The sequence below is a fragment of the Rhinoraja longicauda genome, chromosome 13 (genome assembly GCF_053455715.1).
Source record: "Rhinoraja longicauda isolate Sanriku21f chromosome 13, sRhiLon1.1, whole genome shotgun sequence".
Classification (NCBI taxonomy): domain Eukaryota; kingdom Metazoa; phylum Chordata; class Chondrichthyes; order Rajiformes; family Arhynchobatidae; genus Rhinoraja; species Rhinoraja longicauda.
Window position 1 is genome coordinate 2,178,658 of NC_135965.1, and position 15,095 is coordinate 2,193,752.

At 43.9% G+C, this 15,095-nt stretch overlaps 1 protein-coding gene across 5 annotated transcripts in view; it reads left to right on the plus strand.

The window, feature by feature from the left end:
* ece2b (endothelin converting enzyme 2b) overlaps positions 1 to 15,095 on the plus strand; it is a 183,454-nt gene that overhangs the window by 46,279 nt on the left and 122,080 nt on the right. For 3 of the 5 annotated variants that reach the window (XM_078410191.1, XM_078410193.1, XM_078410190.1), the window contains one exon: positions 6,716 to 6,802. In XM_078410191.1, the coding sequence (XP_078266317.1) occupies positions 6,716 to 6,802 (87 nt within the window). Of the gene's footprint in view, positions 1 to 838; positions 1,126 to 2,307; positions 2,473 to 6,715; positions 6,803 to 15,095 lie in introns of those variants that run through there. The other 2 variants (XM_078410192.1, XM_078410189.1) reach the window with 2 other exon arrangements.

Genomic DNA, 15,095 nt, shown 5'->3' on the forward strand with positions numbered 1-15,095 from the left:
ATTCTCAATACTGTACCCAATTCCCAGTTCCAGTCAATGATACCCATACAAATTCCAGATCAATTATGCCATAAACCATGATCAATTTGGTTCAACGATGCAATACCCAATTCAATTCAAAATTCATGGGAAACCTATTCCCTATCCAGTTCAGTGACACTACCAAATTCACTGTCCAATTCATTTTGTGCTTAGTTAAATGATAAATGTATTCAATTTTCAATTCATTGAAATAATGCAGTACCTTATGTCTGAAGAAGGGTCTCGACCCGAAACGTCACCCATTCCTTCCCTCCATAGATGCTGCTTGACCCGCTGAGTTACTCCAGCATTTTGTGTCTACTTTCGATTTAAACCAGCATCTGCAGTTTTTTCCCCCACACATACTGTGGTAAAATATCGATCACTTGCTTTAAGTGAATTGGAATGCTCAAATTTGGGAGTCTTTGCTTATTTTATGGTGCAAGAAAAGTACTCGGGAGAGTGGTTTGGCCTGTGTCTGAGCTGTGCATCTCTGAATGCGCAGCGCTGTGAGCGGCTGCCGCTTCCTCCAGTGCAATCTCCCTGCAAGGCGAGTGTTGAGTGTTGAATGTGACGGCGGGGGCTGTGCGTCACCTCGCAGCTCATTGAGTCAGTGTGATGATGAGCCGGGAAAAGGAAGACTCTCCTCTCCCGTTGTGCAGGAAGGAACTGCAGATACTGGTTCACACCGAAGATAGACACAGAATGCTGGAGTAACTCAGCGGGACAGGCAGCATCTCTGGAGAGAAGGAACGGGTGAGGTTTCGGGACTGGAGACCCTTCTTCAGTGGAATACATCATTACTGCAATACAGTGCACATTCCAGCCCTTTGAAGGGAAGGATGTTTCCTTGGATACAAGTGATCGCTGGATTACACTGAATATCAGGCAGAAGGTCTTGATCCGAAACGTCACCCATTCCTTCTCTCCAGAGATGCTGCCTGTCCCGCTGAGTTACTCCAGCATTTTGTGTCTATCTTCGGTAAAAATCAGACTATCTCTTGAGACAACAGCAGAGTGCGAGAAATGTATTATTTCCCATTCGAGCAAATGTAGCGAGGCTGTATTTGCGAGACCTGGAATCCTTAGGGTCGCATGGAGATGGTAAGTGTAGCAGTCACTTAATGTCTTAATGTTTTATTCTTAATTGTTTTACTGTTTGTCACGTTGTTACTTACGAGCAAAGCACCAAGGCAAATCCCTTGTCTGTGTACATACTTGGCTAATAAAATGTATTTAATTCAATTCTATTCACTTCCAACCTGATGCTGACAAACTGCAGTCTCCAATGTGTTGCCATCATTGAACTAGATCACGAAGAACAGTTCAACGAGGGCTGTATCCTCTCATAAACAGTGAATACCTCATTGCTACAACACAGTGGACATTCCACTCCTTTCCCTTGAAGGGAAGGATGTTTCCTTCGATACATGTAATCGCTGGAATACTCTGAGTATCAGATAAAGGCATACTCTTCTTGCCCAGGATGTTTGAGGCTTCTCGGCGACAAGTAGCCACAGTTAATTCTAGTGATTTTATACAGGAGCTCTGAAGAATAATTTCCCAGCACCATGGCTGGCAAATTATTTAATTCATTTGAAACATGTTTGAATCATAGGTTTGGCATTTGCTTATCTCCCAGGCTTTGTCCACCCTCAGCTGGGGCGTACTGATTATTGATCGATGATCACTGATTATTGATCCATGATCAGACGACCATTGTTCCCTACTCCTTGTGCAAAATGACTCAGGCTTGAACAAAAACACCTCCCTTTCGATATTAAAAGTCTACCAACCACTCGAGGCTCCGACGCCGAGGGAACAATAGCAGCCGGCCAGCGCGATATTATGTGGAACCACTTGAATTTTCCAACTTTTCTACTCAAGGAGAGTGGCGAAGCGGTGTTGAGCGGCGCTGCCAGCCGGGTGCAGGCTGCCGGCCGCTGCTGCAGTTGAGACGTGAGTGGAAGTGGAGGAATTTATTGGAATGAGATTGGCTCCCTCCCCCCCCCCGCACCCACCCCAAGAACCTCCGGCTCTTTCTCTGTGTAAACATGCGGCAGCAGGGAAGATGTTTGTGGAATGCAGTCAGTGTCTGTAGGCGTGCAATCCACTTGTATTAGGGAATGGTTGCCCGCCTTTCTCTCCCTCTCTTTCTCTCTCCCCCCCCCCCCCCTTCTCTCTCTCCCCAACACACGCAAATCTGCCGCAATGGGTTTGATTTTCATTTGGAAAACCTGCGCTTGGAGCCGCGCACAATGGTAGTTGGCGCCGACTAATCCCACGGCCAGGATTCTCCCCGCTTGCACATTGGTTCGATATTCTGATGGTCGCCAGGATCACGGCGGACACAAGCTGACCCGCAGCTGTGCGCTGTCAATCCCGTATCATTCACTGGCACCGTTCCGGATGAAGCCGTCTTCAGAGCAAAGTTTTGTGGAGCCGCTTATGGTAATACAAACGTTTAAATTATTTGAGTTTCGGTAGTTTCCATCCTATTATGTAAGACCTTGCGCAGAAATATCTCGCGCTGTGATATCCCAATCTTTTCCCCGCTAGTTTTGATATCAGTAATATTAGAAATTTAGACATTTTCTTTGTAATCACCATTTCACTAATTACACCTTTGTAAGCCCAGTAACGCACTGGGCTTAAGAGTTTCTGTTCAGAAAGAAAACTCTGATTTAAAAGACAATAGCTTTATAGTGTTGAGTAAAAATCTTGCCAACCATTGAACCTCAATATTCCCTCCAGGCTTCCAACATGCAGTGTCCAAGATGAACTTGGATGTGATAAATTCTGCCAGACCATATAACATTTGCAGTCTGGAATTTGAAATCAATTTGCAAATATGTTGGAACCTTTTAAGTTTGGCTTATTAAAGCCTTCCTTAAGCAAACGGCAATAAGCTTCTTGACGATAATTTTCTGAGTACTCATAAATTGGTGGACAACTTTTGGCACACTTGATCACATCAAAACGTCTTTTACCCAGAGTAGGGGAATCGAGGACCAGAGGATATAGGTTCAAGGTGAAGGGAAAAAGATTTAATAGGAATCTGAGAGCTAACTTTTTCACACAGAGGGTGGCGGGTGTATGGAACAAGCTGCCAGAGGAGGTAAGTGAGGCTGGGACTATCCCAGTGTTTAAGAAACAATTGGATAGGTACATGGATAGGACATGTTTGGAGGGTTATAGACCAAACGCAGGCAAGTGGGACTAGGGTAGCTGGGACATTGTTGGTCGGTGTGGGCGAGATGGGCCAAAGGGCCTGTTTCCACACTATCACTCTATGACTCTATGAAGGGCCTGTTTCCACACTGTATCACTATATGACTCTATGAAAAAGCAACAAAAAAATGATGATTTATAGAAATCTGAAATAAAAACATACATTTTTCAAAGTGCTTAACAATTCAGGTAGCATCGGTGGAAAGATAAACAGGCAAACGTTTGGGCCAATGATCTTTAATCAGAATTAGGAAATATTAGAAAACAAATGCACGTATTAAGTTGCAGAGAAGGGTCAGGATGAAGGGAACACTGTGAGGAGACCAAGAGAGACTGAATAATGGAAATGTTGGTGGTCTCGACTGTTAGTCATGAGATGAAGGCTCATTAGTTACAGTTGGTCTGAATGGAAAAGGTGTAAATTAAAAGGAAATGAATTGAGGACAGATAGAAAAAGTGATGGAACTGTGAAGTATAGGTCAGTACATTTTCTGTAAATTGGAATAAAAGAGAATGCTGGAAAAATCCAGAGCAGGTCAAGCAAGATCTCTGGAGGCAGAAAAAAATGGATCTAACCTTCCAGACTGGCAACCTTTCATAGAACATAGAAAAATACAGCACAGGAATGAGCCTTTCAGCCCTTGCATCTGTACCATCAACGACGCCAATGTAAACTGCACATGTGCCTGCACATACATGGTCAAAATCCCTCCATTCCCTGCCTGCTCATGTGTCTAAATGCCTCTTAAAACATTGCTGTCATCTCTGCTTCCACCACATCCCCAGGCAGTGCATTCCAGGCACCCAGCATTCTCTGTGAAAATTAAATTAGCCTTGTAACTCTCCTTTCACCTTTTCCTTTCTTACCTTAAAGCTACACCATCTAGCATGTGACTTTACCACCCTGGGATAAAGAGTCTGACTTTCTACCCTAACTGTACCTCTCATACTTTTATAAACTTCTGTCATATCACTTCTTAGCTGTCAATGTACCAGAGAAAACAATCCAAGTTTGTCCAAACTCTTTTTAGTTAATACTCTATAATCCAGCCAACATCCTGGTAAACCACCTGCACCCTTTCCAAACCCTCAACATCTTTCCTGTGAACAGAAATGCACACAATACTGCAAATGTGGCCTCACCAACGTTTCGTACAGCTGAAACATGACTTGCCAATTTTTGTGGTTGACAAAAAATGCTGGAGTAACTCAGCAGATCAGGCAGCATCTCCGGAGAGAAGGAATGGGTGACTTTTTGTGTCTAGACCCTTCTTCAGACTGATGTATGGGTGACGTTTCAAGTCGAGACCCTTCTTGCCAATTTTTATAGTCACCATATTTCAAATAGTTGAAGTCATTGTGTCAGAGGACAGTGATGTGCTTTGTCATGAAGTCAGATACTGATCCAGAGAATTATCTTAGGTTCGTTGGAACAATTTCATTCCGTTATATGCTGGGTTTCCTTGACAACACGGGCAAAAACTGTTTCCATACACAGATATTTTTTTAAATGCTTGAGATACAATAACATAACAGCTACCAGTTGCCTTTTCAAACAGTTTATGAAAATTATATTCATTTCATACAATCTAAATCATCTGTTCAACATAAATTCTCATGCATAAACAAATGAATGACTGTCAAGATAACTGAAAATCCCAGTGATATTCAATACTGAACAAAAAGTAGATTCAGTACATGTACAGGACTGACTTGGAGATAGTTTTTCCTTCCATTTATTTGCTTTGTTTAGTTGCATCAAATTTAAACTAATTTGTCGTGGACATGCAATAAACTACGCCAAAGAGAGAAGTGATTTAGAAACACTGATCTCAACTCTGCCTGGACTATCAGCATTTCCTTTCCAATAATTGTTATTTATTTACATGTGTCTGGGACAACAACAAACTGTTACGAATGCAAAACAAAGTGCCGGACTAAAGTGCAGCATCTGTGGAGGGAATGGATGGATGACATTTTGGGTCATGGCGTGGACTTTGATGCTGGATCATTGTAATTTATTTAAGGAATCTCTTACTCGAGATTACTGCAAAATTATTGGAATAAAGAATTGTTCTGGACATGAGTAAGCTATGGAGTTAATTTTTTGTGGTAACCTTGACACCTGTTCACACCCTCAATTTGCATTTTTAGTGTCATGCATTGGAAAAGCATCTGTCTTGGTCACATCTGCATGTTGCTAGGGAGCAGTGGGCTTCCAGTCAAATCCTAGCCTGACAAGCCAAAAGCACATGGAATGCCTGACCCATAGTGTCACCAATCCACCTTCTCCACCTGTCTCACTGAGTTACTCCAGCACTTTTTGTCTATTTCTGTCTGTCATTCCACTGCTTGTTCCTTTTTGATTCCCTTACTGAAAGTGTTTGGATCATCTTGCACCATATTTCAAAACAATGCTGTCAGATGTTAAAAGTGCTGTTTGATCTTTTGAACAATTAATATCATATCATCATATCATATATATACAGCCGGAAACAGGCCTTTTCGGCCCACTAAGTCCGTGCCGCCCAGCGATCCCCGTACATTAACACTATCCTACACCCACTAGGGACAATTTTTACATTTACCCAGCCAATTAACCTACATACCTGTACGTCTTTGGAGTGTGGGAGGAAACCGAAGATCTCGGAGAAAACCCACGCAGGTCACGGGGAGAACGTACAAACTCTTTACAGTGCAGCACCCGTAGTCAGGATCGAACCTGAGTCCTGCATTCGCTGTAAAGCAGCAACTCTACCGCTGCGCTACCGTGCTTTTAAGAAAATATCCAGTCATAATGCTCCAGGTGGGTGAGATACTTTGGCTATTGATACAGTGGCACAGCATTTAGAGCTTCTGTCTCACACACTGCTGCTGCCAGAGGTTTGTTCGTGACTTCGGGTGCTGTCTGTGGAGTGTACACGTTCTCCCTGTAACTATGTGGGTCTGCTCTGGGTGCTCCAGTTTCCTCTCTCATTTGAAAGATGTGTCGGTGTGTAGGTTAATTTGTCTCTGTAAGTTGCCCCCTGTATATGGGGAATTGATGCGGAAGTGGAATAACCTGGAACTAGTGTGAACGGGTGATCAATGGTCAGTGTGGACTCAGTAGGCTGAAGGGTCTTTTGCCATGCTATACCTTTCAATCAATCGTGTGGCTGTGAAAATAATTCCAGGATAGAATTAGATAAGTAACATCAGCTGAAACTTTACATTTAGTTACTATAATTAACTGGTAGCACAATATCATGGTTGTAATTCTAACTCAAATTTTTAGATGAAATGTTGACAACAGGAATGCAAGTAGTCAACTTTGAACTTTTCTTTCTTTGAAGAAATAACAGCCTATTAATTCAAGCCATTGCCTGCAGTTCCAAACACTATCCACGTGAGACATGTAATTTAAGTTTAGCATTTCCATGATCGCATTTAATTAAATGAATCATTTTAATCTTTTATCTCACAGATGTCAAACTATAAACGTGCAACTTTAGAAGACGATGATGCCACAGATGCCCCTGCAGAGGAAACTGCTTCACCAGAAAGCATCGAGGTTTGTGCAATTGACTGGAATTAAAATGTTATTTTTATGAAACATTTTTTAAAGCCAACCGTCATTTCCTTTAATTGTATGCATTTTGAATGTTTACAAAGTTGTTTTATGATATGGCGTGCATGTGGTTCCAGTTTCCACAGTAACAGCAAGTGCTGCTATTACTGTAGCATAATCATGAACAGTCACATTGTTTCCTTGCTTTATGTTTTCCATTGGCCATGAACAGTGATACATAGTAGTTTCTTTGATGTCTGATGGAATACTATTGAGTTCAATTGTGTTTCAGTGGAAAAAACATGAACATTAATTATTTTTTGGACAAACAAATGCAGATCTATTTATTACTTTTCCTGTCTCACATGAGCAATTTTTGAAATATTCACTAGATGCTCTAAAGTTGGACTCATTCCTTTATAATCACATTGTTAATGTGGTATTTGAACTGATTTCTCAATTTCTTGACAGACACTTTATGTGAATTTCCCTTCAGACTAATTTCATAATTGACACATCTTAGTTTCAGACCACAGCATGTCAGATCAAGTTTGTATTTTCTTATTGCTGTGAAACTAAACTTGTTTTATGGTTCCCAAGACCAGCACAATCTTTTGCAGGTTAGGCCTAGTTTAAATGTTTGCTTTAGTATGAGTCACATGCCACAATTCCACTAAATCATGAAATGGTCCAATATTTATTCCATTAGCTCACTTGATTGAGCCGGACAAATTACTGCTGAATTGCAACCATCCTGGTGCTAAGGACTAATCCAGTCATAAACACAACAGAATTTAACAAAATGCTAACATGGCCGTTGATCATATCATCATCATCATATATATACAGCCGGAAACAGGCCTTTTCGGCCCACCAAGTCCGTGCCGCCCAGCGATCCCCGCACACTAACACTATCCTACACCCACTAGGGACAATTTTTACATTTACCCAGCCAATTAACCTACATACCTGTACGTCTTTGGACGTAAACAATATTGCATAATGTTTAAAGATAGTGGTTCGAAAAGATGTGGTTAAGCCATTTTCTTAAACCTTTGCATTCTGCGATGACGATACTACAGCACACACGATCTTACAAACTCGATCAAGGAGATGATAAAGGTGATCAATAAGGGTAGACGATCGATGTTGTCTACATGGATTTTTGTAAGGTATTTGATAAATTCCCCCGTTAATAGTAACTTGGTTGTATGGATTCGGAGCTGGCTTACTGATAGAAGACGGAGGGTTGAGGTGAGTCCCCTCAGCCTCTGATGCTCCAAAAAAATTATTCAAATTTGTCTAACTTGCCCATATAGCTAATATCCTCTGATCCAAGCAGCAATCTGGTAAACCTCCTGCACCACACAGAATTGATCTCAATGTACTCTGAATTTTAAGTCCATCCTTTCTGCACCATCCTTCAAAGCCTCTGCATCCTTTCTGTAAAGGGGGGACCAGAACCGCACTAAATACCTGAAATGTGGCCCAAGCAAAGGCTTATAGCTGTAACCTGACTTCCTTACTTTTGTACTCAATGCCCTAACTAGTGAGTATGAGTAGGCGCATGAGTAGGCAAGCACACTATATATCTTTACCATTCCATCTACTCATCTATCAGGGAGCTTTGGACCTGGACTTGGACCTCAGGGTCCCTCTGTACATCAATACTATTAAGATTCTTGTTATTAACTATATGCTTTTCCCTTGCATTTGATCTCCCAAAATGTAACACCTCACACTTGCTCAAATTAAACTCCATCTGCCATTTTTCTGCCCATTTCTGCAGCTGATCTATATCTTGCTGTATACTTTGACAACCTTCCCCACTCCCTGCAACGCCACCAATTTTGGTGTGGTTTGCAAACTTCCTAACTCGCTGTCCAAGTCATTTATATACATATCACACACAACAGAGGTCCCAGCACAGGGGACTGTGACTCTCCTGGTCACAGACCTTCAGCCAGAGTTGCACCCTTCCACCATGACAAAGCCATTCCTGAATCCAAATGACCAAGTCACTGTGGATCCCATGTATGTTGATCTTCTGGATCAACCTATCATGAGGGACTTTATCAAATGCCTGACTAAAACAACATTAAATAAAGTTGGTGAGCCGCAGGTCCAATTAACCACGTGGAATTAATACATATTAGCAGTAAAGCAGAGTTAACTACAACAAAAAGGGTGTGAGTGTGTTCTAAACATTCTTAATACAGCAATGGGTTTGGGTACATAGAAACATAGAAAATAGGTGCAGGAGGAGGCCATTCGGCCCTTCGAGCTAGCTCCGCCATTCATTGTGATTATGGCTGATCGTCCCCAATCAATACCCAGTGCCTGCCTTCTCCCCATATCCCTTGATTCCACTAGCCCCTTGAGCTCTATCTAACTCTCCCTTAAATCCATCCAGTGATTTGGCTTCCACTGCCCTCTGTGGCAGAGAATTCCACAAATTCACAACTCTCTGGGTGAAAAAGGTTTTTCTCACCTCAGTTTTAAATGGCCTCCCCTTTATTCTAAGACTGTGGCCCCTGGTTCTGGACTCGCCCAACATTGGGAACATTTTTCCTGCATCTAGTTTGTCCAGTCCTTTTATAATTTTATATGTTTCTATAAGATAATAATAATAATAATAATGCATTACATTTATATAGCGCTTTTCATACACTCAAAGATGCTTTACAGGGATTTAAAGAACTTAGGGAAGTGAATAAATAGATAAATAAGTAAACGAACAGAGAAAGGAGACAGAAGGTGAGGTGACCTTCAGTGGTTGAAGGCAGTACTGAACAGGTGAGACTTCAGTGATGTTTTGAATGTGGTGAGTGAGGAGGAGTTTCTGACGGTTTGGGGTAGTGAGTTCCATAGGGTGGGAGCAGCGATGGAGAAAGCCCTGTCCCCCCAGGATCTGAGTTTGGTCCGGATGGGGGGGATAGGAGATTGGCAGCAGCAGAGCGGAGGGTGCAGGTGGGAGTGTGCCTGTGGAGGAGGTCAGTCAGGTAGGATGGGGCCAGGTTATGGAGGGCTTTGTAGGTCATGAGGAGGATTTTGTACTGGATTCTCTGGGGGATGGGGAGCCAGTGGAGTTTGTAAAGGACGGGGGTGATATGGTCACGGATCGGGGTGTGGGTGAGTAGACGGGCAGCGGAGTTTTGAATGTATTGAAGTTTACTGATGATTTTTGAGGGTGCGCCATAGAGAGGAGGCTGTTGCAGTAGTCCAGACGGGAGGTGATGAAGGCGCAGATGAGGGTTTCTGCAGCTGTGGAGGAGAGGGATGGACGGAGACGGGCAATGTTTTTGAGGTGGAAGAAGGCTGTCTTTGTGATGTGTTTGATGCGTTTGTCGAAGGAGAGGGTTTGATCAAAGATGATTCCAAGATTCCGGATGTGAGGGGAGGTGGATACTGGGAGACCATCAATATTGAGGATGAAGTTTTGGGTGGTTTGGTGAGCGTTTTTGGACCAATGATGATGATTTCAGATTTGTCCCCTCTCATCCTTCTAAACTCCAGTGAATACAAGCCTAGTCTTTTCAATTTTTCCTCGTATGTCAGTCCCGCCATCCCAGGGATCAATCTCGTGAAGATAGAGGTGGGAAGAAAGTTAGGGGAGCATAGTAGTAATTAAGGAAAATATTGCAGTGTTTGTGACAGAGGAAGTCCTGGAATGATTAATAGCCAAAGCTATCTATTTAGAGTTTAAAAGAAAAGCTATTGGATGCAATTACACCACAGGGACTATTCAATCGGCAGCGATATGGTGGGAACAATATTGGGGTGCAGGAAAATTGTAGAAAAATGATAGTGTTTTATCAAAAAAATAGGCTTATCTTTTTTGAAAAAGAGAACTAAGCCTCAGAATTAGGAACATTTCACATTTCAGCAAAAGAGCACAACATTCAAGTATTTATAAGGAAAAAGAAAAGTAGAATATGAGCACAACCCAGCAAAACACTTAAAACCAATCTTAAAATCTTCTATAGATGTTTGAAAAGGAAGCAAGTGCAAAGGTTAATGTGGGTATTTAGCAGGATGGGATATGAGAAATTATTTTTGGCGAAAAGGAAATGGTTGCGAAATTATTCAAAAACTTTGTATCTTCACAGAAGGCATAGGAATACTCTTAGAAATAGTAGGCAACAATAAATCTAGAATGAATGAGGAGCTGAAAGAAATTAGCATGGAGAGAAATAGAACTGCACAAAGTAATGCACCTGAAAGGCAATAAATTCTGAAGAGCTGATGACCTTCCTTCCAACATTTTGTGGAGGCAGTGAGTGCACTGATTTTCACCTTTCAAAATTCCTTGGATTTGAGAACAGTTTCCACATTTGTAAGGTTATAGATGGAACACCACTTAGTTTAGTTTAGAGATATGGCATGGAAACAGACCCTTCGGTCCATGGAGTCCATACTGAAAATCTATCACCCTTTCACACGAATTCTATGTTAGGACCACTTTCATATCCGCTTCTTGCACACTAGGGGCAATTTACATAGGCCAATTAACCTACAAACCCACTCGTCTTTGGGATATTGGAGGAATCCGGATCACCCAAAAGAAACCCATGCAGTCACAGGGAGAACATGCAAACTCCACACAGACAGCATCCAAGATCAAACGTCCCTGGTGCTGTGAGGCAGCAATTCTCCCAGCTATAGCACTGTCTCACTATTTAAGAAACGTAGATAGAAAATAGGGATTCAGTGGTGGGCAAAATGCTATTATGCATTTGTAATATGGAATTGATAACAAGCCCAAATATAGTAGAATCCAGTTTGGTCATCCGGTGGGACACGCAGAGGGGGAGCAGCGTGAGAGCATGTTGCTAAACTCTCGTCGAAGAGAGGAGGAGAACCTCTTCAAAGTGGACACACAGAGGGGGAGGACAGATGTCCCGCCCCCCAGACATCAATCTGAAGAAGGGTCTCGACCCGAAACGTCGCCCATTCCTTCTCTCCTGAGATGCTGCCTGACCTGCTGAGTTACTCCAGCATTTTGTCAAGTCAAGTCAAGTCAAGTCAATTTTATTTGTATAGCACATTTAAAAACAACCCACGTTGACCAAAGTGCTGTACATTTGATTAGGTTCCAATAGAAAAAAAATGAAAACATACAGTAGCACGCAAACAGTTCACAGCGCCTCCTCAATGAGCCTCAAACGCTAGGGAGTAGAAATATGTTTTGAGCCTGGACTTAAAGGAGTCGATGGAGGGGGCAGTTCTGATCGGGAGAGGGATGCTGTTCCACAGTCTAGGAGCTGCAACCGCAAAAGCGCGGTCACCCCTGAGTTTAAGCCTAGACCGCGGGATAGTGAATAGCCCCAAGTCGGCCGATCTGAGGGACCTGGAGTTAGAGAGGGGGGTTAGAAGATTTTTGATGTAGGGGGGGGAGTGTCCATTTAGGGCTTTATACGTGAATAGGAGGAGCTTGAAGTTGATTCTGTACCGTACAGGGAGCCAGTGGAGAGAGGCCAGAATCGGGGTGATGTGGTCCCTTTTACGGGTACCCGTCAGGAGTCTCGCTGCGGCGTTTTGGACCAGTTGCAGGCGGGACAGGGAAGATTGGCTGATCCCAGTGTATAGGGAGTTGCAGTAGTCTAGGCGGGAGGAAATGAAAGCGTGAATGATTTTTTCTGTGTCGTCGAATTTGAGGAAAGGTTTGATTTTAGCTATGGTTCGAAGTTGGAAGAAGCTGGCTTTTACCACAGCGTTGACTTGCTTATCAAATTTTAATGCAGAGTCAAATATCATGCCGAGGTTTTTGACATGCGGTTTGACTAGGCAGGATAGGCTTCCAAGACTGCCTGTTATCAATTTGATGGAGTCGGGGGGGCCGAATAGGATGACCTCAGACTTGCTCTCATTTAATTGGAGGAAGTTCTGTGCCATCCAACATTTTATGTCCTCAAGGCAGTGTGAGAGGCTGTTTAAATTTGACTGGTTGTTGGGTTTCAGGGGGAGGTAAAGCTGAGTGTCATCGGCATAGCAGTGGAAAGAAATGCCGTGCCTTTGAATGATTTGGCCAAGGGGGAGCATGTATAGAGAGAAGAGAATGGGGCCTAGGATGGAGCCTTGTGGAACTCCGCAGGAGAGGCTAGCTGGAGCAGAGGAATAACTGCCTATGTTGATGGCGAAACTCCTATCTTTGAGGTACGAAGCGAACCAGCTCAGGGCAGTGCCATCAATGCCAACCGCGTACCGGAGACGGTCAATAAGGATGGTGTGGTCCACTGTATCGAATGCTGCGCTGAGGTCGAGAAGGAGCAGGATTGCACAGTCGCCGGTGTCGATGGCGAGAAGCAGGTCGTTGTGTACCTTCAACAAGGCAGACTCTGTGCTGTGGTGGGCTCTGAAACCTGACTGGAAACTTTCCAGGATGGTGTTTTGGTGCAGGTAGGGCACTAATTGGTTAAGGATTGCCTTTTCAAGGACTTTTGACAGGAATGGCAGTTTGGAAATGGGTCTGTAGTTGCTAGGCAAGGTGGGGTCTAGGTTAGGTTTTTTCAGTAGGGGCTGGACCACCGCGTGCTTGAAACTGGTTGGAACAGTGCCAGTGGCCAGAGAACTGTTGATAATAGAGAGGATGCTGGGACCAGCTATTGCAATGACATCCTTCAGAAGGGCAGTGGGGGCAGGATCAAGGGGGCAGGTTGCAGGTTTCATAGTGGAGACAAGCTTTGCAAGGGAGGATAGAGTGACGGGTTGGAAGCAGTCCAATTTAGATGAACAGACTAGTGAGACAGCTAGGTCACGGGTGGGAGGGTAAATGTTCAGTCTAATATTCTCAACTTTGTTGGTGAAAAATTTAGCGAATTCTTCGCACTTACCGGCGGACCCAACTAAGCTGGTACTGGGGGCGGGACATATGACAGAGGTAATTGTTCTAAATAGGACCTTGGAGTTATGAGAGTTTTTCGAAATAAGGTCGGAGAAGTATTGTGCTCTAGCAGACTTTACTGCTTCCTGATATTTGAGAAGATTGTTTCTCAGAATTTCGAAGGAAATTTGAAGCTTGTCACATTTCCATCTCCTTTCTGATTTTCTGCACTCCCTTCTTAGGGCTTTGGTGGTGTCATTGAGCCACGGCCGACCTTTGGGCTTAGGCTTTTTCATTTTAAGGGGAGCGATAGAATCCAGGAGGGAAGAGCAAGTGATATTAAATAAAGAGGCGAGATCCTCAGTGCTGAGATGGGGGGGAGAGGCCTCAATAGTGCAGATGTTGGGGGCAGCTGTGAGAGCCTCGGAGAATTTACTGGCAGTCAATGAATTTATGTCGCGGGAGTAGCGAACAGGGAGATGAGATTTTGCGGGAGATAAAGGCAGAGATGCGTCAAAAATGATAGCGCTGTGGTCCGATAGACAGGCTTCAGTAGTTTCAATGTTGTTGATTGGGAATCCGGACGATAACACTAGGTCGAGAGTATGGCCTAACTTGTGAGTGGGTCCCGTGGTGTGAAGAGTCAGATTGAAGGACTCAACCAGGTGCATAAATTCACTCACAAGAGGCTTAGTGGGACAGCAAACATGAATATTAAAGTCACCAAGAATCATGATCTGGTCAAATTTGGGCAAAATGCTAGAAATCAGATCAGCAAATTGGGTGATGAAGTCCTTATGCATTTTTGGAGGGCGATACACAAGAACAATTAAGAGGGGGTAGGCTAGGCCTACTTTAATTAGTTGCACCTCGAAACTGGAGAAATGATCAGCGTTCAGGAGGCGGCAGTTGAAATGTTTCTTAAACACAGTGGCTAAGCCCCCACCGCGTCCGGAGAGCCTAGGCGAGGTGAAGAAGTGACAGTTATCAGGACAGAGTTCCACGAGTGGAGCAAGCTCACCAGGGTTAAGCCAGGATTCTGTGAGCAGTAGGAAGTCCAATCCACGGGTGATGAAGAAGTCGTTGAGGATGAAAGTCTTGTTTTGGAGGGATCTTACGTTGATCAGGGCCACTTTAGTAGGGACAGTAGGGACAACAGGTGAGCTTCGGTCCGGTAGCGGCTCCCACGCCAGCGGGCGGAGGTTCAGGGAGACCACGCCGCTGCGCTTCACAGATGGCCTTGCTGGGAGCCCACGGGCCGGCAGTCCAGGGACCGGGATGATCGGTCGAAGAGCGGCATACCTGAGCTCGAGGGAGCGCCGGTGGATGGAGCTGTAAGGTCGACCAGGTCCGACTTCGCAGCGCTGGGCGAGGTAGGCCGCTGTTGGATGAGCGCGGGCGAGGTTTTTTAAATTTTCGAAAGTTCCCGCGCGATTACCCCGCCTCCTAGCGCGGTGTGTGCGGCGGTGGATG